Source organism: Lepidochelys olivacea (assembly GCF_965140295.1).
Source record: "Lepidochelys olivacea isolate rLepOli2 genome assembly, chromosome: 2".
Lineage (NCBI taxonomy): Eukaryota > Metazoa > Chordata > Testudines > Cheloniidae > Lepidochelys > Lepidochelys olivacea.
The window spans coordinates 169,451,657-169,474,800 of NC_140412.1; the positions used below are offsets into that span (position 1 = coordinate 169,451,657).

The 23,144-nt window shown below is 42.5% G+C and overlaps 1 protein-coding gene across 1 annotated transcript in view; it reads right to left on the reverse strand.

Moving 5' to 3' along the window:
* ABCA13 (ATP binding cassette subfamily A member 13) overlaps positions 1 to 23,144 on the reverse strand; it is a gene marked incomplete at its 5' end in the record, with an annotated part of 301,195 nt that overhangs the window by 263,903 nt on the left and 14,148 nt on the right. The window contains 3 exons of the mRNA XM_084621105.1: positions 1,181 to 1,314; positions 11,572 to 11,723; positions 22,037 to 22,160. Coding sequence (XP_084477231.1) covers positions 1,181 to 1,314; positions 11,572 to 11,723; positions 22,037 to 22,160 — 410 coding nt within the window. The remainder of the gene's footprint in view (positions 1 to 1,180; positions 1,315 to 11,571; positions 11,724 to 22,036; positions 22,161 to 23,144) is intronic.

Sequence of the window (23,144 nt, forward strand, 5' to 3'; positions counted from 1 at the left end):
AGCCACGGGCTTTCTTCTTTAAGCATGGAGATTCAGTTTTAACACATGTAGGGATTAAGGCAGAAATATCATTTCTGAAGGCCCCTCTGGGAAGGGTAACAAGAAAGATGGCAGAGCCCCCATCACCTTCATATTGGGTGAACAGAGCCTGGCAGAGAAACCATTTTTTAAAGCAAACAGGCCTTTAAACAGCTCCATTTGCACAAGTGCTTGCTGAAGCTAATTGCTTTTATTTTGATGGGAGCTGAGATGAGACAATTTGCAATCTTGTGGCTGCTGCATGAATTTCCATCATTGTCTCATTGTAACATATATTTACTTAGCTGGCACTTCAGAGACAATGTTGGGCAAACGGAAAACTGCTATTTTGGTTCTTTTCCCCCCTCCTTTCATTTTGTTCTGCATATTATTTCAAAAACCCATCTTTTTAATATCACGCATTGGCATGTCGACACTGCAGCTGGGAGGGTGCTTCCCAGAGCAGGTAGACAGACATGGGCTAGCTCTGCTCAAGTTAGCACACTAAAAATGCAGTGTGATATGGTGGCTCAGACAGCAGCCCGGACTAGCTGCCCAAGTGCAATCCTGCCTGAGCCCCTGGGTACGTACTCAGGTAACTAGCCCAACCTGCCTCTGGTGCTGCTTCAGCCACACTGTTATTTTTAGCTTGCTAGCTTGGTCAGAGCTAGAGCTCTCTGTCTATTTGTACTGGAAAGCACCCTCCCTGCTGCAGTGCCATACCCACGTTAGATCTCAAGTTGCCTGTATCCCTTTAAGCTATGGCCCCTTGTGGAGGATGCAAAGAAAGAGAAGATAGTGCTTATCTGAAATGTTCTTTCCCATCTGTACCCTGTTTTCATCTAAATAAAACATTCTCTCACTCCATTATAAATTGCTTCAAGCGATGATTGATGTTCTTCAAGAAGCTCATCATGAATCATGATGCAAATATTGGCTGAACAAAACCTGCAATGCTTTCATCCAAGTTTGTGGACGGAGGCTGGGCAGATGTCATTTATCCAATATGAGATTATGCTGTCTTCTATGCAATGGCAATGCCCTCTAAGTAGCTACTTCTGAAAGACGTTGCTTTAGCGTCTCCAAGGGATGAAAAGCTCTCATGAGTTGCAAAGGAAACAAACAAAACAAAAAAGGAACATTGACATTTTTAGAAGTTTACCTTATTTAACTCTGCCATATAGTTCAAGAGTTTTTCAATATGAAGATCATCGAAACCAAATCTGGATTCAAGTTCCTCTTTGACTGCACGCGGATCCCACACAATATCCCAAAAGGTCAGGTTGTACAGAGAGCCTATAAGAAAAGATTAATTTATGTGATACATTTCCTACGTTTTCTGAATTTACCTTTCTAGTAACCGATCTCTGATAGGGTCCATAAGTGACACTGTCACCTTTTTATGAGAGAGACCCTAAGATGGGAGCGTGTGCATGGGAGACAGACACATATAGTCAATATGCACAATTTCACTAGAAGTCTGGTGAGTGGAATTAATCTAACAGTATAAAGCAAATAGTACATTGATTGAATTTTGGTCTATTGTATTAGGAGCCAATACCAATTTTACCAAATTAATTCAATATTAGAAGATACATACCAAACAATAAAAGTACACAGTGAAGAGCTTTTACATTATTCAAGAAGGAATAGGGATAGTATTCATGATTCAATACCGGTCCTCCAGAATGCCAAAGCCTTCAGATTTTTGAACTATGCACAATTTTCACCCATCCTGAGACTTAAATAGGTCTCAATGGGTAGAGGAGACGATGGTGTATGGAGGAGGCATTCAGATATATTAGGAACTGGAGACACATTTGGGAAAGGGGGAGCCTATTCACGAAGGATGGTCTCCACCTAAACCAAAATGGAACCAGATTGCAGGCCCGTAAAATTAAAGAGGTTGTAGAGCAGTTTTTAAACTAAGGGCTGGGGGGAAGCCGACAGGTGTGGAGAAGCAGATGGTTTGGGCAGTGACATCCCTTAGGGGAGAATCTATTAATGGAGATTCTCTATGTCCTAGGAAGGAGAAGAGGATGAAAGATGATAAAATACAAGTAGGATCTGATGAGAAACAATCAAAGGAAAAAAAGTCTCATTCAATTACATCATGTAATAGCAGACAGCTAAAAACGTGACAAATTTTTGAAGTGCTTATATATCAATGCTAGAAGTCTAAATAATAAGATGGGTGAACTATAGTGCCTCATTTTAAATGAGGGTATTGATATAATAGGCATCACAGAAACTTGGTGGACTGAGGATAATCAATGGGACACAGTAATACCAGGGTACAAAATATATTGGAAGGACAGAACAGGTCGAGCTGGTGGGGGAGTGGCACTACATGTGAAAGAAAGCGTAGAATCAAATGAAGTAATAATCTTAAAAGAACCAAACTGTACCATCAAATCTCTATGGATAGTAATTCCATGCTCTAATAAGAAGAATATAGCAGTAGGGATCTATTACTGACCACCTGACCAGATGGTGATAGTGACTGTGAAATGCTCAGGGAGGTTAGAGAGGCTATTAAAATAAAAAACTCAATAATAATGGGAGATTTCAACTATCCCCGTATTGACTGGGTACCTGTCACCTCAGAACGGGATGCAGAGATAAAGTCCCTTGACACCTTAAACGACTGCTTCTTGGAGCAGCTAGTCCTGGAACCCACAAGAGGATTTTAGTCTCAAAGTTAACTAGGTTCCAGACCAAAATTAGCATCTCCTCTATTTTCTCATTCAATGTTATTTACTTGGAACCATAGAATCATGAAACTGAGGTTACAGAAAGTTCTTTACGCTAACAAGATGAAGCCCACAGCATTTTAAGCTTCTTGCCTAATTAATATTTTGTGTCACCTTCAGACCAAGTCTGTCCCACTATCTTCACATGGTGTCCTACATCTGGATCTAACCAGACTGAGAGGTAGGATAGGGTGGGGCACTGTTTACACAATCTCAACAAAACATTTCCAAAGAGTTAAATTTTCTGTAGCCTTCAAATCTACATACATCCTAATCTACTCTGTAGGACAACACTTGCATTTAGATTCTTTCTACTTTTCCATTCCTGTCTTCTCAATATTATTTCAGTTGAAAGGGAACAATGTCCTTCGTTTTGCTTGATACTGTTGCTACACTTATTGAGTTCCTTATTGTACACTATAATTTGGCAGTGCCATCTATTGAAGAGGAGGATTAAACTGGTTAATGACCATAATTCAACAATAAGTCCCTAACACTAACTAGTAAAGGAAATCACAAAACGCACAGTTAACCACGTTTCAAGAATCTATTCTTCTGTGTAATCTATTCTTATCTTATTTCTGGCACCTGTCACTCCAGTATTCAAAAAGCAGCTAGATGGATAGTTTATAGAAACTGCCTTGTCCCCTTTTCTTTGAGTAGTTTAATAACCACATTGCCACATCTCCCATGTAACTCTCTCAGCTTAGCCTACCAATGGCATGAAACCAGATGTGGAAGTCAGCATCTCATACCAAAGCAAGCCTAAGAGTGATCAATTAAATATGTGACATATCATGGAGAAAACAGATGTAAACAGCAGAGCAGATGATAGGATGCCCCTGATGCAGCAAGTGCCAACAGACCCTGCAGCATCCCATTTATCTGAATTAGTGTCTTTAATTTGGCATGCAGTATTGAATTGTGTGCAACTGCGCTGGAATGAATGATCACCGAGGGGTAAATGGACATGCTAATAGGTTTGAATGAAGATGCAACTTCTGTACTCTAGGGTTTCAATTGTCTATAACATTCTAGCTTCTAGGGCTTAAAATTCTAGAGTGGCACTGTTGTGCCACGGCAGCTCTAGTCCTTCAGTGTAGATGCTCCCTATTCCAACAGGAGGGATTCTCCCATCAGGGTAGGTAATCCACCTCCCTGAGAGGCGGCAGCTAGCTCAACGGAAGCTAAGTTGACCTACTGCTGTCCACATGGGGATTTAGGTTGACTTTACACTCAGAAATGTGGATTTTTCACACCTGTGACCAACAGTTAAATTGACTTAATTTTCTAGTGTAGACCAGGCCTGAGTCATAATTTCTCTCATCTGTAAGAGATATTCATACAGTTGATTAAAACCTTATTCTGCACACAATATTTACTATACAGGCCACCTTTTTTTAATATGCCCTAATACTTCCATCCACCTGTCTGAAGCCCCCAGGGACTTACTTTCTGGGTTTATCTGGGGTGGGTGGGAGGAGGGGTTGGTTTGCTTGTGAGGGAGTTTAGGGCACAGATTTCAGTCTGTCCCACTAAATGAAATTCAATCTTGTGTAGGGGGCCAGCAGGCAACCTAAGTACCTCTTAGTCCTTATTTTGAGGGCTTATATGGGATTTAAGAGTCATACAGGCCTTGGGCTGCTCTTCTACACATCCAGTGCAAGCAAATACCACTTGTCTGTCCCCATACAGCTCCGCCAATTAATCATAATCCTGACTTTATCCTGGGGAGCCATAAGTGGAAGAGGAACGGAGTGGTGTCAGCCATTCAGCTGGCACAAACACCAAGCTGCATTTGCAGGCCAAGATAGCGAAGGATGGGTCAGAACAATGCTCTGCTTACTGCTCAGCTGAAGTGTACCTGCCTTGCCTAGTGCTTGTGGTTGGCTGTACAAGGGCCATGGTTCAGAAAAGCACTTGAGTGAGTGTTTAAATTTGCACTCAAGTCCCATGAGACTTCATTGATTTCAATAGGACTTCAGCACACTATTTTCCTGAATGGGGCCTGGATGGCTGCAAGAGGGAGAGTCTGGACATGGCTCCTGAACAACAGACTACACCCCTTGGTGTACAGCATGCTCTTAAATCCTTGGCAGGATCCTGCCTGGGTGGATGCACAAGGGGAAGCCTCCCAATGACTTCTTCTCCCTCAAACTCAGTCCATGCATCTGTGCAGCAGATGGGATTCAGCCCTTGAGCAAAGACTGGCATTTACAATAGGAGACAAAGGAAGACTAAGGTAAGATAACCACGTTAATTTTCACTTGCAACTGGGCCAAAACTTGAATCTAGTTCTCTTCATAACCGAAGGAAACTTAACTCACTCATTGTGAAACACCCTCTCCAAAGAATCACCATGAGTAAAAGGAGATTATTCTCAAGGTGATCTATTGGGACTACACTGTGTTATGTCAAACTTAAGAAAGGTTTGCCGGGCTGCATGATAAGCATATTTTTGTAATTTAACAGACAAATTAAAATTATGCCTATCCAAGGCTCTAGGTGCCCCAAAGCACAACAACAATACAATGCAAATCTCAACAGTATTTAATTATCAGCTCAACAGGAGCTCAGCCAGCTGCCTACAAAAACATTTTGGCTCCATCCTGACATGCCTGTAATTCATGCCGCAACTTTTAAAGAAAGACAGACAGAACCCCAACACCCCCCCTCCCCGGCCACACACATACACAGCCTTCAATTACCTTCAAGGCTCCAGTCTTGCAAGAAGCGTAGTGCTGTGATGGTTATATTCAGTCCTATTTTCACTGTTTTGTAGAAACTTTGGTTTGATAGAACTGCATCTAAATCTTCTAAGGATGCTAAGGAACTGAAAGCAAAAGTGAAAAATCAAGCACTTGTCAAAGCATGGCAACATTGTGCGCGCTCTTTGGAGAGGGCAGCAGAAGGATTGTGAAGTAGAGCTGGATGAAACTTTTTAACAACTTTTTTGTCAAAAAATGGGGTTTCGTCGAATGAAGTTTCTAGTGAAATGTTTTGCTTGACAAAGTTTTCTAAAAAAAAGAATATTCTAGAAAACCCTGAAATGGATGAGTTTGGTGACATGTCTGGGGTGGATATCTGAGGGTTGTCCATTATCTTGCAAAACCTGCACAACACCTTCAAAAGACGAGCCTGAGCACCTAAATTCATAACTTTGCCAGACACTAAAATTCATGAGCTGACTAGAGAAAAACTTGTCTCTCTCACCAACAGAAGTTGGTGGAATAAAAGATATTACACCTCACCCACCTTTTGTCTCTAATATCCTGGGACCAACATGGCTACAATGACACTGCATATAACAAAATCATTTAGTTTATTTTCTAAATTTCTTCAAACAGACCAGCACTGTTGTGAAGTTAATATCATTGTAAATTTAATTTGATGATACATTTTAGAATCCACACCAATTTCATCTGACACTTCGATAGCTTCTTTTACCCCATAGCTGTTATGCAAATTAAAATCCAACAGTATTTTTTTTTAACTTGATCAGCTGTTGCTGTACTTTGCAAAAAAAATTAGCTTACCACAAGCAGTTCACCTATGCACATGCCAATGCGTAGAGACTGTGATGGGCCCTGCTCAGGCAGGCTACAAAGAATATAAACATTGAGCACCACCATGCCTGTCATTTATTCTAAATAAGTGAGACACAATATTTTCTTCTCAGTTGCAAACAAACAACGTACAAGTTTGGTGCTTTTTAACAAGGCAAAGGAAAGCCCTAAGTAGGAGTGGCAGAGTCAGTGCAGAGATTTTCAATTTCCCATTCTAAGCACATGTGGGGTGGGTCCCATGCATGCTGCAGATTCACAGAAATGACTAGAATATGCCGGACGGTGTCATACCTCAGTCGGTTCAATACTAGGGCGACTGGGTAAAATTCTACAGCCTGTGTTATACAGGAGGTCAAACAAGATGATCTAAAGGTCCCTTCTGACCTTACAATCTATGAATTGATCATTTTCCCAAATAAATTCCTGAAATTGCTACTTTGCATCAAGTTTCAGGTGCCCTCCAGCCTCCCTGCCTCACTTTGAGATCCTCTGTACTTTCCCCATAAAGGTAAATAGTGTGTTGCAACTACATCTCCCTCCTGGTGCTGCTGCCCTTAAAAAGAGAGGCAGATAGAGATTTCTCCGGCACACAGGATTTGTCTACACTGACAGTGCTGCAGCTGTGCCACCATAGTACATAGTGAAGATGTTACCTATGCTGATGGGAGAGCTTCTCCTGTTGGCATAGGTACTCCACCTCCCCAAGAGGCAGTAGCTATGTTGATGGGAGAAGCCATCCCATTGTCACAGTTCTGTCTACACCAGGGAAAATCCACATCTCTGAGCAACATAGTTATACCAATGTAAGTTCCTACTGTAGACCTAGCGTCTTGTTACGCTCTGATGCGTCCAGGATAGCAATCCCAAAATACAAGGAAATTGAAGCAGGACACACAGGTAGGTGGTCAGCCAAAACATGAAATAACCATGAACCAGTTAAGTTAGCAACCTTCTGAACAAGACATAAGAGCACAGCCTGAATTGCCACACACACCCAATGCTATGCATGCACGAGTGCACTCACACTCAGAGGCACTGGGACACTGAGTTCAGGGAGCAATAACCAGGAAACGAACAGGAACAGAGAGCAAGACGCAGGAAAGCAGCACACACACCTCCATGACCTGATCTATCAGCCTGGGAAGACCTACACAACTCAATCACAAACCAGAGCCACTACTGGACTTTTCTTCTAATTAACACGGATTATTTCTAGTAAACCTGGCCAGTTAAGGAGCCGTGGAGGGCATCTGTGGAAGGAAGCTTTCAGTTTTGTATGGAGTGGGTTGCTCAAAGCAACTTGGCACTGAAATGGGGCAGGTCTACACTTAAAATGCTGCATCGGCACAGCTGTGCCATTGTAATGCATAAGTGAAGATGCTCCTATGCAGATGGAAGAGGATTAAGCGGTGAAATAAAGTCACTTACCTGACATTGATTGCTATAGATTGCCAAGTTCCAGTTTAATTGAACTACATTATATTAAAGCACTTAAGAAATAAACTGGTTTTAAAATGATAGACATCCAAATGGATTAACATCAAATGGACTCAAAGACTTCAGTATTTCAGATCCTCCTTGGATTAATAAAAGTGATAATGATTTTACATTAATATATAACTCTCGATCCAGAAGAATCCCATCAAACTTGACAAAACTAACACCCTCATCCGCAAAGGGATCGTTTCAGTCACCACTCACATGCAGCAACCTCTCAAAGATTTTTCTGCTGAGATGCACCTGGAGGAAAGGTAGAGTTGTGAAAGGGTCTGGAGCAAAAGCAGGGACTGCAGAAAAAAAGGAAGAAAGAGTCCCAAGCTTTCCAATAGCACAGCCTATAGGTACAGGTATCTGCTAAGTAAGGCATAGGTATAAGTGTAATAAAACTATTACAAATTCAGAAGGTTTTTTGTGTGTGTGTGTGTGTAGGGGTTCCCAACTGAATAATAATTCTGATCATATTGGGCCTGATCTTGGGACAAGAACCTACCACACCTCAGAGTTACTGGGCAATTCTTAAGTAATCAGTATAATTAATACAATCAATAGACCAGGTGACAATTGGGCCCAAGGACCTTTTTCTGGGCAAGTGTTGGCCTCACTCTGTTCCCATTGGAGTAATCTGTAAAGCTCCCGTTGACTTCAATGCAAGCAGAGGGAAGCCAACACTGACAATCCTGCTGTATATCTATATCTTGCTATGAATTCTCCTGCTATTGATCATGCAAGTGGGAAGTACAATGAGTTAGATAAAAGCATCAATCCATGGAAATAAAAGAAAGCACAAATAGGGAGAACAAATACATTACCCAGATTTTAGTACTTACTTTTTAATAGTCTGCAGAAACTGAGCTGTAGCACCTATCCCACCTTCTTTGTAAAGGCTGCTTGCCTGCAGCCATGGGAGTGAATGAAGAAAGTCCCAGAAATAGGGTTGGTTGTGGAGGCTTTCGACTACAGAAATCATCCCCTCAGTTTCATTCCAGTCCATCTTGATTTTTAAGAAAAATGTGTTAAATGTGACCCAATTATTTCATTGGGGGTGGGGTGGGAAAACAGCAACTGTCCTCTGCCTCCCCCCATACACAGGGATTTCTAACCATTTAAAACCCTTCTTGGGTGTGGCATTGTGCATTAATGAAATTCACCATAGGAATGAGAACCCTCCTTTTTCAACTCATGGTGGTTGTAACTCTGCTGCATGTGCATCTCTTGTGGGAAAACTGAGTTATGAAAAAACCTAACAAGCCCTTTCCTCTGCTTCTGCTCATGAGTGTACAGGCCACGCCACTGCTAGGAGATGGAGACTTTTTGAAATCTGAAAGATGATTAGCTTGACAATCACACAACAAATCTGTAGAATCTAGAGAATCATCACTGCACATCCGTGAGGGGTGAAGAGGTGTGCTATAATGAAGCCTCTATGTATGCCACCCCCACTTTACACCTCTTCAGGAAAGGCCTTTCATGCAAACAGACAAGAAATAGACTGAGGGGATGGACTCATTTCTGCTGAACTGACTGACTGGGGAGATCTATTTTGCTGGATCACACCTTCAGATGCTTCTGTAAAACAAACAAGCCATGCTAACCCCTAGCTTATGGGGTCATGTTGGTGAATTAGATGTAAAATCATGTTGGTGAGTACTTCAACAGGACTCTTTTGCATAAATACTCATCAACACGAATAAGGCTTGGAGTGGAAACTGTAGCCTTTGTATTTTTGTTTCTATTTTTTATTTAAAAAATAGTAAAACCTTCAAGGCCAAATTCAATGACACTGACATTTGTCTTTGTAAAATGGGGATGAACACAATTTTTGTTTTTATTTTCAATTCAGTACCAGGAAGAAAACTTTGCATTTCTGCAGCTTTTTTCAATCAAGGCTCTCGAGAGCAGTTTACAAATGGTACACTAAACGGCGTCCAATCCCAGGTTCCAAACTGGAGTTTGCAGCTAAACCGTGTAACCCTTGTCCTTCTTCACTCCATGTCCACGCCTCCCCGCTGCATCCTATCTAAAATTAGGGTGTAATCTCTTCTAGGCAGCAACAACCTCTTTCACTGTAATCAACAAACATACTTCACACAATAAAGGCTTTTAGCCACTAATAATGCAGATTGGATTCAAACCAGTGATGTAGCAATCTGTGACCCTCTACTTTAGGTCCCTGCATCACTGTGCCCTCAGCAGCACTCCACTTTCTACAATATGCTTTACTAAAACTTGAAAAAGAAAATCTATCAATTATTGCTAAGTTTGAAATTGTAACTTTCCACACACAAAAAAAATTACTTACGGTTAAGAAAATGGAACTGTTGGTGGACCCTATAAAAATAAAAAGTTTTCCTTTTCAAAGAGCTGCGTTATTCTTCATGACAGAAGCATCACTACTAAATACAGTGAATGACCACTTAATAAAATGCATTTTGTTGAAAGGAAAAGACCATAAAACTAGCAGTGCACCAAAGAACTGGTGATCTGATCATCTTTTGTACTTCCTAATATTTCCAGGTACCATTACATAGCCAATTTTAAAAAAAAATTACTTACCAGGGATGATTTTCACTGGTAAGGCAAAATTATCTTGTAAACTGTAGGAGAGTAATATGGTCCCAGGCACTACTGACCACTCTATTCTGCTTAGACAGGGTTACCAAAAGAGTGCTGGGCGTTCTACCCAATATAAGAGGTAGAATGTCATCTTATTTCAGAGGAAAGGCAGCAGAGTGGGGGTAGTGACGCGTGCTGAAATGCAGATGAGTGGGAGTAATGGAGGGTGCTTCTGGTAGATCTGACAGGACAACTACTCTGCACGGTTGCTTTGTGTGTACAGGAGGGGTGCATTGGAAGTCATTACTGCTTCTTCAGAGCAAGACAGACAGGCCCTCTCTCCCCAGTATGCAACCCCTTTCTAAGCTCCCCATAGACTGGTGTGGTTCTGTACCGTCCCTTACTCACGCCAGTGGCTGAATGTTTCGGTACGTGCACAGGCTGTAGCATAGGCACTAGGGGAGACAGGGGCTAGGTCAAGTCACTCCCATGTGCACACCATGCCTCTGCACACCTGGTGGGCCAGAAGGGTGCTCTTGAAAACATGCCTGACAGGGTAACCAGATGATCGTATTACTAACCCTGGTCCTTGTCCTGTTATTAGCAATAAGTAAGGCCTGGAGTCTCCAGGAATTAAAGATTATGTCATGTGATGAAATCTCCAGGAATACATCCAACCAAAATTGGCAACCCTACACAGAGCTGTAGGAGAGAGATCTTTAATGAGCAGACTGGGTGGCCAGTGTTCCACGCTGCAAGACCTGTGTTTGTCCAGTAGTAGCCAGGCCACAAAGTCTGTGCCTTTGTGCCAGATGTAATCCCAAACTAGGTCTCCTCCTGAAACCTGACCTTCTTTTTCCAGTCCCACTCATTATATTCCTCCCCAACCACTTCTCTGCTATTTATCTCCCACAATCATTTTGCCATGTCTAATATTTAGATTGTAAATTTATGGGGGCAGGCATCCATGTCTCTGTAGAACACAGCTAGCACAATTCTGGGCTCCATAAAATAACAAAGCAAACCCCCAACAATCATTATGATAACGACAATAATTATAGATCAACTTCTTAGCTAAAACAATGATTTTTTAATGATAAAAGGAAGCATTGTCTTTTTCAGTGGCTTTCACTCAGTGCCAGGTAAGCACATCAGCCAATTACTAAAAGAGGACGACTTACCTGCGAACTTTGATTCTTCCTCCCACAGCTTTTGTAAAGCAATAGCTTTCTCAGAGGTCTCTGAAATCCCCTTTGCAAGGTCTTGTATCTCTTTCAGGAATGTCAGGTCAGTTCCCATCATGCTGTCCTGACCACCTTGGAAACTGGAAGCGCTTTCCATGAAAGGGGAAAAGGGAAGGTCATTTCAAAATAGAAACTGGAAAAAGCAGCTGCAAGTTCCTCTCTATCAGCTTTGAGCATCATTTTGCATTTTTGGGATGAGTTTTTAATGTTCCCCATTTACCCAATTTTTATTTGTCAGCTCATTACAGTTGCCTTGAGTTGTGCAAAAATCCCACAATACTGTGGGTAGCAGGACAACGAGAGCTGCCCTACTGGAACAGCTAGTCTGATGTCTTGACTCTGACAATGGTCAATGCAGACTCTTCCAAATAAGTCTAAATGAATTAAAATGCACCTAGATGTGAGAAAGGATTTCTTCCTGAACTTGATTGATGGTTAGTTTTTGACTTGAAGACTGAGGATTAACAGGATAAAATACCAGAGACTATCTAGCACAGTAGTCCCCAAACTGTGGGACATGGAAGAACATTCCAGGGGTCAGTGGTGGGGTCCGGCCAACTCCTGTGGGAGGCAGGCAGGGAGCACGACCCAGCCCAGCTCCAGCCCAGCTACAGCTCCACTCTGCCTTCTGCTCTGCCCCCAGCCTAGCTCTACCTTTATTTCCTCTCTCTGCCCTCATGCGCCTCTAGCCCCAGCTTCTCCCCCAGCTTCACCTTCAGCTCAAACTCCTCTGCTGAGCCAACTGTGCAGTAATTGAAAGGGGATGGGCAGATTTCATTACTGGTAATCGGGGGGGGGGGCATGACAGGAAAAGGTTCTAGCCGAAACTACAGTTGCTATTCAATACATGAGTAGGGTTGCCAGGCATCCAGTTTTTGGCTGGAATGCCCAGTCGAAAAGGGATCCTGTCGGCTCTGGTTGGCACCACCGACTGGGCTGTTAAAAGTCCAGTCAGCGCGCGCAGCAAGGGCTCGGGGCTAAGGCAGGCTCCCTGAAACAACAACCGGCCAAAAGTGGTGCCTTAGGCACTGAATCCGTTGGTGCTCCGGGGCTGGAGCACCCACGGGGAAAATTTGGTGGGTGCAGAGCACCCACCAGCAGCTTCCCGCCCAGCCCCAGCTCACCTCCGCTCCGCCTCCTCCCCGTCCCCTGAACGTGCTGCCCCACTCTGCTTCTCCGCCCCCTCTCCCGGCTTCTGGCAAATCAGCTGTTCGTATGGGAAGCCAGGGCGGGCTGAGAAGCAAGTAGCGGCTTCACCCTCAGGCCCAGGAAGACGGAGGTGAACTGGGGCGGGGGGGGGGGAGGGGCACGAAGAGGGCTGCCCGCACCGCAGCAGGTAACCCGAGGGGGGGCACGCAGGGGAACCGCTCCCTGGGCCTGAGTGCAAAGCCGCCGCCTGCTTCTCAGCCCTCTCCGGCTTCCCACGCAAACAGCCGATTCGCGGGAAGCCGGGGGTGATGGGGCGGTGCGTTCAGGGGAGGAGGTGGAGGCGGAGGCAAGGTGAGCTGGGGCCGGGTGGGGAGCTGACGGTGGGTGCTCTGCACCCACCAAATTTTCCCCGTGGGTGCTCCAGCCCCGGAGTAGCCCCGGAATCAGTTGCTCCCCCACTAGCTTTGCTACCCCGCCCCTAGGAGCCAGAGGGACCTGCTGGATGCTTCCCGGGAGCCACCCCAGGTAAGCCCTGCTGGGACTCCCCACCTCACTCCCCAGCAGGTCCCTCTGGCTCTTAGGGGCGGGGCAGGCACCCCCTATGGTGGCCCACGAGACCCTCCTGCCCGGTTCCAGGGGCAGTCAGGGGACAGGGGAGGGGAGTGGATGGGGCTGGGGCGGGGCGTCAAGGAACGCGGAGGGTTGGATAGGGCAGGAGTCCCGGGGGGTGGGGGTGGGCCACGACTCCCTCGTGGGGTGAGAAGGGAACCGGTTGTTAAGATTTTGGCAGCTCATCACCGAACGTATGGGTATAAATTCTGACATACACAAAATTTGAGTCTTTCCGGAATGGAACGATTGCGTAAGGCTTTCCGGAATGGAACAATGGTGTAAGTCGGGAAGATCTGTATTAGTTGTCAGATGAAAACAAAGAATATAGCCCATATTTCTCTCTTCATTTTCTTTACACAACAAAATTTCCAAGAATGAGCCTGGACACAACTCAGTAACAGCTGTGTTAGTCTGTATTTGCAAAAAGAAAAGGAGTACTTGTGGCACCTTAGAGACTAACCAATTTATTTGAGCATAAGCTTTCGTGAGCTACAGCTCACTTCCTCGGATGCATACTGTGGAAACTGCAGAAGACATTATATACACAGAGACCATGAAACAATACCTCCTCCCGCTACAGCTCACTTCCTCGGATGCATACTGTGGAAACTGCAGAAGGCATTATATACACAGAGACCATGAAACAATACCTCCTGAGGTATACAGGTCTCTGTGTATATAATGCCTTCTGCAGTTTCCACAGTATGCATCCGAGGAGGTGAGCTGTAGCTCACGGAAGCTCATGCTCAAATAAATTGGTTAGTCTCTAAGGTGCCACAAGTCCTCCTTTTCTTTTTCCTGGACACAACAAACCTCACAAAAGAAAAATTCTAATTAATACATTTTCTAGATTTCTAATGGGCCCCATGAACAGAGTTCTGGTCTGGCTGTCAACTTCCCCTGACCTTTAAGCAGGCATTTGGTTCTGGGAGTTCAGGCCTCAGTCCTACATTGAACTCTACTGGCAGACCCCTAGGCCCACATGGAACCCCACTGACTTCAGTGGGGCTGTGCAGGAATGAGCCCATGAGGAACTCATTGCAGGACTGATCATTCAGGCTTACCTCGGATTTTGGTCATTTAGCTGCTCATATACCTGAAGTGTTTTTCATATCAGGAATATTTTAAATGTGGATTTGGGGGGCTTTTAAAAATTAAGCAAATATATCGTTCAGAGGAGTTACAGTGGTCAGGCCCGGGGTCCAGCTAGTCAGGTGTCCTGTCTCCAACAGCACCAGATGCTTCAGAGGAAGGTTCAAGTCACCTCAGACGAGGCAGATATATGATAATCTGCCTCCCTCACCATGTCTCCTCCAAATCCCTTTTATGGGGTTTGGTTCTAGTTAAGATACAAGTCTTCTCAGGGAGAGGGAACTTTATGTTATTTTATTTAGATGGAGAAAAGGCACATATCCAAAACTCTAAATAAAAATACAACCCCAAACCTACCTAGATTAGCCCCAAACCACAGTGTATATCAGCCAAATAACTGGAATTAAAATCTCCCTCCCTCCCTGAACTTCCATTCAGCTGATCAACAGCTTCTTATTGGCCACTGTGCTCACTGACCACAAGCCCAATAAACAGAGGAGCCTCTCATCATAACTTTGAGACCAAGAGAAGCAGTGAGGTGGGGAGCAGTTATGGAAAGCAGCAGGCTGCCAGCCCTTTTTCTTTCCATCCAAGGGATTAGTAGCTTTAGTGCCTCTGCAGATCACAACTACAGCAGTACTATCCAGGAAGGGAGATTGCTGGTTAGATAGGCAGAGCACAAACCATTTAAAGTCTGGTTTATAACACTTCAAACTTCACTTGGAATTAACTGGCAGCCAGTGCAGACCCCTGGGTACCACCATAAAATGCTCTCAGTCTGCAACGCTGCTTGATAAGCAGTCGGAGAGTTGAATTCTGTACTATTTTACTGAGAGTTTGAATGGTCTTAAGGTAAAACCACATCTAGAGAACACCAGAGGCATGAGTAACTGTAACAAAGCAAGCTCAGATGGGGGGAAAAAAATCTTAACCACAGTTCTACCTGAGCATGCAGGAACAGACAATCTGCTGTGACATTCAAATTATAAACTCAAGCAAAAAACACCCAAAGCCCTCCCTCAGTCAATGAGACCAATATAATCACTTCCAGTTGTTTTGTTTGGCTTAACCCTCATCCAGCAAGCTCCCATGCAAACCTGATACTCGGTGCTTAATTTGTAATGAAAGAGGTGCCTGGGCTCAGGCAATTTTTTAATTCATAACTGATGCAGCAAGCCCAGAAGTGCCAGAGCTATGAGCTTCCAAGCCTAGAGTTGCCAGAGCTCAGCCCTGGCACAAATTAAGCACTGCTCATGCTCAACCAGATGGGTAAAATACTCAGCCAAGGCAGACAGATCATACCGCCTCACTACTGCCATCAAAGGTCAAAGGGCAAGCCAACTGCTTTCCTGCGCAAATTTTGGAAGTCTTCCTGCAGCCACCCCCCCATACTTCTCAGTTTGTATAGGGCTACACACAATCAGTATCTGCCCCAGCAAAGAGAGCAGTAGGAATTGCTAGATAAGGTTCTGATCTTGATTTTAGAAAAACTGCCATACTTGAGACCTATTGGTCATTTTGGGAGATCTGGGCCTGAATTAATTTCTTCCATGGTGCAAAGCCCATTGCAGGAGGGGAGGCAATAAGGATGTAGGAGGCCTTCTAACCCTATGGCTCTGGTTAAAGTAGTCCTGAGGGCTGCCCTAACTTGCACCTCTCCTGCAATGGCCACTGTGGGCAATTACAGCCCTGCACAGTAGCTAAGTCATTAGGCAAGCCCCAGTCACACCCCCACCTATCTCTAGAACAACTGCACCGGCTACTCAGGCTGGGGAGGTATTTGCTGAAGGCTCCTTGTAGTGGCTTTATGGCTGCTTGGAACGGAATTCCTTCCCCAAGCACACACACTGTTTGCCACTGACCCTACCTGCAACGATCTGCTTCGCTGAAATTACAGAACCAGAAGATTTTGAAAGGCTGTGAATTTAAAAATCAACAGGCCATTCTCAAACTATAGAATTATCAGACTGGAAAAAGTGTGGTAATTGGAGATTGCTTGTTTGAGCAAAACAGTTAATTGGAGCTTGTGTCCTAGTTTTAATTGTGACAGTCACGCATCACAATCTGAGTTACAGTTGACTGTAAATGTGAGAAAGGACTTCGGTAAACGTTTGGAGGAACTACTTAATTAGCAGCTATTTTGAATAGTTATTTAATCTGTACTTTGCATTTGGGTCTGAATATAAGTGAAAATATTTTCCCCAAAACTGAATCAAATCAGAATATGCCAAATATAGACAAAAAATATCTGATAGGTTTATTAGAAGCATTCTGTGAGGCATATTCTACCAGGGACCATTACACCAACCCCCACTGTAAAATTCTTCCTAGGTAAGGAAGGCCCCATTCCCACAATCCTTAGATATTCTACTGACTGGTAGAAAATGAAATCATCATAAAACTTCCACTAGGCTCTTAACTACTTAACTAAATTTCACTTTCATGCAAGCTTGCCTGATTTCAACAATTCCTGTTGGCGACTCATTATATAGTCTGCTTCAAATCTGAATGGATTACAGATAGAAAAGTTGGATTCTTTTTATAGTACTTTAATAAGAGACTCAGTTTTTCAGCTGGGGCTGTGCTTGAGTGATTAACATCTGAAGTTTTCATTTTGAAAATGGACCCATGAAAGTTGAAACAATTAATACCTACCAACCCCTAAAAGCTACAGACATGGTCAATGGGAGGAGGAAAATAAGAACTCTTTAATTGCACTAAGAAACTTCTGGAGGAATGGAGTGAAAGATGGTCAATATTTTGCTGAAATATAGAGGCAAACTCACAGAGAGAACAAATTGACTCTGAAAAACAGATATATAAAAAGGTGATTGTAGAGTTCTAGGTTTGTCTCTGGGGAATTTTCAGAGTAAAGCTCTGATCCTGAAAACACTCAACTACATGCTTACCTTTAAGGATGTTAGGAGTTTCACTGACTTCTGTGAACCCATGAATCTAAATTTAAGTATGTGCATAAGCATTTGCAAGATTAGGGCAGAAAAACAGCCAGATTACAAGTAAAACTTCTCCCTCTAAACAGCAGCCTTGAGAACTCACTCTTGGCTCTGAGTAGCAAATTAGATTCTTGCACCTGCCCACCACTAACTAATGGTCTAGCAGCACAAATTATGCCTTTACTTGCACCTGTGCAAACCCAATGTCTTCCAATGATGCCTCAGGAACACCTGTGCAACTTCGCTTTCTTCAGTGTGTTTGTGAAGAATAGAAACAAGGCACAGTTTTTTAATAGTGAGGGTAATTAACCATTAACACAACCTCCAAGGGGTTGTGGTGGATTCTCCATCACTGGCAATTTTTGAAACAGGATTGGATGTTTTTCTAAAAGAGATGCTATAGTTTAAACAGTAATTAATTCAGAGAAGCCTCATAGCCTGTGTTATGCAGGAAGTCAAGAGTAGATAATCACAGTGGTGCTTTCTAGTTTTATAATCTATAAAAACAATTAAAATTTAGTAAACAATCCTGTTATTTTTAGTTCCCTCTCTTAGATGTGTTGGTTCTGCAGGGCTAACAGCACTAAATACAACAACATTTATTTTAGTTCCTAAGATCAGCCTTTTAATATACAGCTGATTGCACACTCATCACAGTGGAAGATCCATTCCATACATACAGCATATTGTATCTGTACTATGTTCCCATTAAAACAAATTAATATATAGAGTAGCACGCAGAACTAGCCACTGAAAGTAATACACACACACACAGAGTTCTCAATTTTCTGTGAAAGTGGTGGCAACACACTTTTGGAATCATTTGTCCTCAGATCTGTCACTCTTGCGTCTTTGAGATAGAGCATGCAAATTATTCAGATTTGTTTTAAATGTGTGGCACCCCTAGAATACAAATGCTTAGCCAGGCTCCCATGAAGATCACGTGTTGTTAATATGCCACTTAGATGCCATGAGAGTGACTTTGGGCATGCCTTCTGACCTTTAAATTAGGGCTGTCGATTAATCGGAGTTAAATCACGAGATTAACTCAAAAAATTAATTGCAATTAATCGCAGTTTTAATGGCACTGTTAAAATGATAGAATACCAACTGAAATTTATTAAATATTTGGATGTTTTTCTACATTTTCATATATATCTTATATTCTGTGTTGTAACTGATATCAACATGTATAGTTTGATTACAAATATTTGCACTGTAAAAATGATAAGCAGAAGAAATAGTATTTTTAGTTCACCTCATACAAGTACTGTAATATAACCTCTTTGTCCTGAAATTGCAATTTACAAATGTAGATTTTTTTTTGTTACATAACTGCACTCAAAAACAAAACAATGTAAAACTTCGGAGGCTACAAGTCCACTCAGTCCTACTTCTTGTTCAGCCAATCCCTAAAACAAACACGTTTGTTTACATTTACAGGAGATAATGCTGCCCTCTTCTTATTTACAATGTCACCTGAAAGTGAGAACAGGCATTTGCATAGCACTTTTGTAGCCAGCACTGCAAGGTATTTACATGCCAGATATGCTAAACTTTCGTATGCTCCTTCATGCTTCGGCCACCATTCCAGAGGACATGTTTCCATGCTGATGCCGCTCGTTAAAAAAATAATGAGTTAATTAAATTTGTGACTGAACTCCTTGAAGGAGAATTGTACGCTCCCTGCTCTGTTTTACCCTCATTCTGCCATATATTTCATGTTACAGCAATCTCAGATGATGAGCCAGCACATGTTGTTCATTTTAAGAACACTTTCACTGCAGATTTGACAAAACAAAAAGAAGGTACCAATGTGAGATTTGTAAAGATAGCTCCAGCACTTGACCCAAGATTTAAGAATCTAAAGTGCCTTCCAAAATCTGAGAGGGACGAGGTGTGGAGCATGCTTTCAAAAGTTTTAAAGGAGCAACACTCCGATGCAGAATCTAAAGAACCTGAACCACCAAAAAAGAAAATCAACCTTCTGCTGGTGGCATCTGACTCAGATAATGAAAATGAACATGCATCACTCCGCACTGCTTTGGATGGTTTTCAGGTAGAACCTGTCATCAACATGGGCACATGTCCCCTGGAATGGTGGTTGAAGCATACACATCTGGCATGTAAATATCTTGCAATGCCAGCTACAACAGTGCCATGAGAACGCCTGTTCTCACTTTCAGGTGACATTGTAAACAAGAAGCGGGCAGCATTATCTTCTGCAAATGTAAACAAACTTTTTTGTCTGAGTGATTGGCTGAACAACCAGGACTGAGTGGACTTGCAAGCTCTAAAATGTTACATGGTTTTATTTTTGAATGCAGTATTTTTGTACATATTATATATTTGTAAGTTCAACTTTCATGATAAAGAGATTGCATTACAGTACTTGTTTTAGGTGAATTGAAAAATACTATTTCTTTTGTCTTTTTACAGTGCAAACCCTTGTAATCAAAAGTAAATATAAAGTGAGCACTGTACACTTAGTATTCTGTGTTGTAATTGAAATCAGTATATTTGAAAATGTAGAAAACATCCAAAAATATTTAAATACATGGTATTCTATTATTGTTGAACAGTGTGATTAATCCCCTGCTTAAATTGTCCTTTTTAGTTAAAAAAGCATATCTTGAGCATAAGCACCAGCAAATTGAGGAATAATTGGGCCATGAGATCTAACGAGGAACTTCTATATAACTTTTATGCCAGCACTTGGAACCTAGAGGCTGTTGACAGCCAGCATAACTCAGAGAAGCCCTCAGGTTGATCTAATTTATACTGGTGGACTGGTCTGGAACAGACTGTTTTCAGGATGAACTTTATGCCAACTTTTCACACTTTCTATCCTGAGTAGGCTGTGTGCTTCATGCTTCTCAGCCATAAATCTAGCATCTATATATCTATAGATAGATATTACTTCTAAATCAACTTGATGAAATCCTTGGAATATCCCTTCAGATTCCTCACTAGATCTCTGGAATGAAAGAAACTCTGCCTCCAGGAAATATTTTCCTGTTTCTACATTAAGCTGAGATGTGACTTTGAGACTACAGTCAGAGCTGTGCAAATACTCATGCAGTGCAGACAATCAAGACAGTTTACAGTTAGGTACTTCACTATATGAGTGTCATGTTTTAATATCGGGGAGCTTCCAACCACCTCAGACAGAACAGAAAAAAAACTTGATTTTTTTTTAAATACAAAGTCAGTGTCAAGGCATAATGCCTTGTTATTTTAGCACTGATTTGTGCGGTAGAGAAATAAAATAAACTAATTTCAGGGCTCCATTTTGTACATTCTACAATATAGCGTGAGGAAAATTACCAGTCTGGGATAGCTTTTCAGTTTAAACAACTTACAGGGACTCACATATAAAGTAACTGGAATGTGATTTACTCCAAAAACTGTAGCATGTAACATAAAAGGGACAGAAAGGTTGACATATTACTGTGACATTGAAAGCTTTACACTTGACCCCTGCTAAAGTCCACATTATCTTTAAAATTAAGCTTTTCACTCTGAAGGCCTATAAAGGAGCAATCTCATTCTACTTGGCAGATTTTATTTTATTTTATTTTATTTATTTATTTATTTATTTATTTGCTATATATTCACAGCCAATCACTGTGTTCTGGCTGAGTGACCTGGTTATCCAGTTTGCCCTGAATATAACTCTGACAAAAAGGCTATTTGCAACTAGGCCCATCATCTACAGAGCACCCTGCTCACTTACATTCATAATTCTCAGTCTGTGGCAGTATATTGAAGTAAATTAATGATTTACATGTTTGCTACTATGTACTATTATTATTACCAAACAGGAAAGCTTTTTAAGTTCAGTTCTTTTGTGGCTGTTTATTACCTATCATTTATTTGTATTGCAATAGTATCTAGGAGCTTTACTCCTGGACCAGAACCCCATCATCCTGGGTGCTGTCCAAACACAGAACAAAAAAAAGCTCCAAAGAGCTTAAAATCTAAGTGTACTCTTGGGTTTTCTCTCCTCTGTTTGACTTTGCCCTCCATTGATTTTCTTCTTATCTGTCTGACCACTCCTTTAGCTCCTCCTATTTCCTGCCTCAGCTCTCTGTTCTTGTCCCTCAAGATGCTGTCCTTGATTCCCACTCTCTTCCCTCTGCACCCCATAACTGGGAAACCTCAGACACTCCCGAACTATCCAAAATACAAATGTGCAAATATAGTATTATCTTCCATGCACTGCCCCACATCATGTACTGACAGAACTTCTAACCAGGATAAATTATTATCTGTCTTGTGTGAGTGCATGGGGGGCTGGCGACAGCACAAGAAGTCTCCCCACCTTCTCCCCTGACTTTTTTAGACAGATTAAAATAGCAGCCTCTGTGAGAAGCAACGGCTAGGTCCTTGCTATCTCTGGGGAGCAAAAACACCCTGAAAAATGTAAGGAGCGGTCAGAAGGAGCTCTGCCCCGCCCTCACACAGCACACTGGGGGAAGCAATCTAGCCCACAGTAATTAAATTCCTGCAACTCCTAGCTACTAGACAATAATGACCCTTCTTATAGGAAAAGACACATTAGTCAGAAATACTGATAAATTGGTGCATCTTACCGGAAACTGTGGTGTTTCTGAGATGTATAACTGCTGTTTTTGCACCTTGAGCCAACATTACAGAAGAGACTCTGAACAAAAGGATAAAGGCCCCGACTTGGCAAATCCCGGGCTTCCAAATAACCTAAAAAGCAACAGCAGACAAAATTACATCAGTGAGACTAAGGCTATAAAGCTTTAGTAGTAATACTGCTCCCTCACCCCTAAAACTTGTTGGAAAAATTACATTGCAACACAGAACCTTTTGTGAAGACAGGCTCATTTCACTGGTGTTGTGGAGGAAACCTTTGCCAGATTTCCTGCCAGCTCATCTGCTCAGGTCCTTGGCAGTCTAGCCTTCCAAGGTATATGGCTCCAGGGCAGCCCGCCATGCAGACTGCCCCAGGGCTAGGGACCCTAGGTGTTTGAGGGTCCATGGCTGTGGGGAAGCCAGTAGTGTGGACTACCCCAAAAATGACAGGTTTCAGAGTAGCAGCCGTGTTAGTCTGTATTCGCAAAAAGAAAAGGAGGACTTGTGGCACCTTAGAGACTAACCAATTTATTAGTTCTCTAATTAGTGCTCTAATAAATTGGTTAGTCTCTAAGGTGCCACAAGTCCTCCTTTTCTTTTTACCCCAAAAATGGGAACCCAGGGCTTTCAAGGGCCATGGCCTTGGAGCAGCCTGCCAAGTGGCCTGCCCTGGAGCCAGAACTCCATTTCCTTTCTCAGAAATTTTTTTTTTAAAATGGTGGGTTTGTTCCTAATTGGAACAAAACCAAATTTTGAAATATCAAAATCATCCATGAAATGGAATTCCCTTTCTCCACACAGCTCTACGTACCACAACACTTTGCAAGTAATGCAGCTATCCCAATCTCTTGATAAAAACTTTATACTGCACCACCATGCATTCCATTTATAAATGATTCACTCAGCACTGAAACGTAGGCACGTCTGGGGTTCAGTATGACAACAGTTTAACAGCACAGAGCAACACAGTTCAACAGTGTTATACAAACTTTTGAAAGCTGAGCTCCCCTTTAGGAAAATGAAACCAGTCACTCTTCTGCAACCTCACTGTGTGTTTGATTTTGGCCTACCCAAAATGACTGGCTTTCTAGAGTAGAC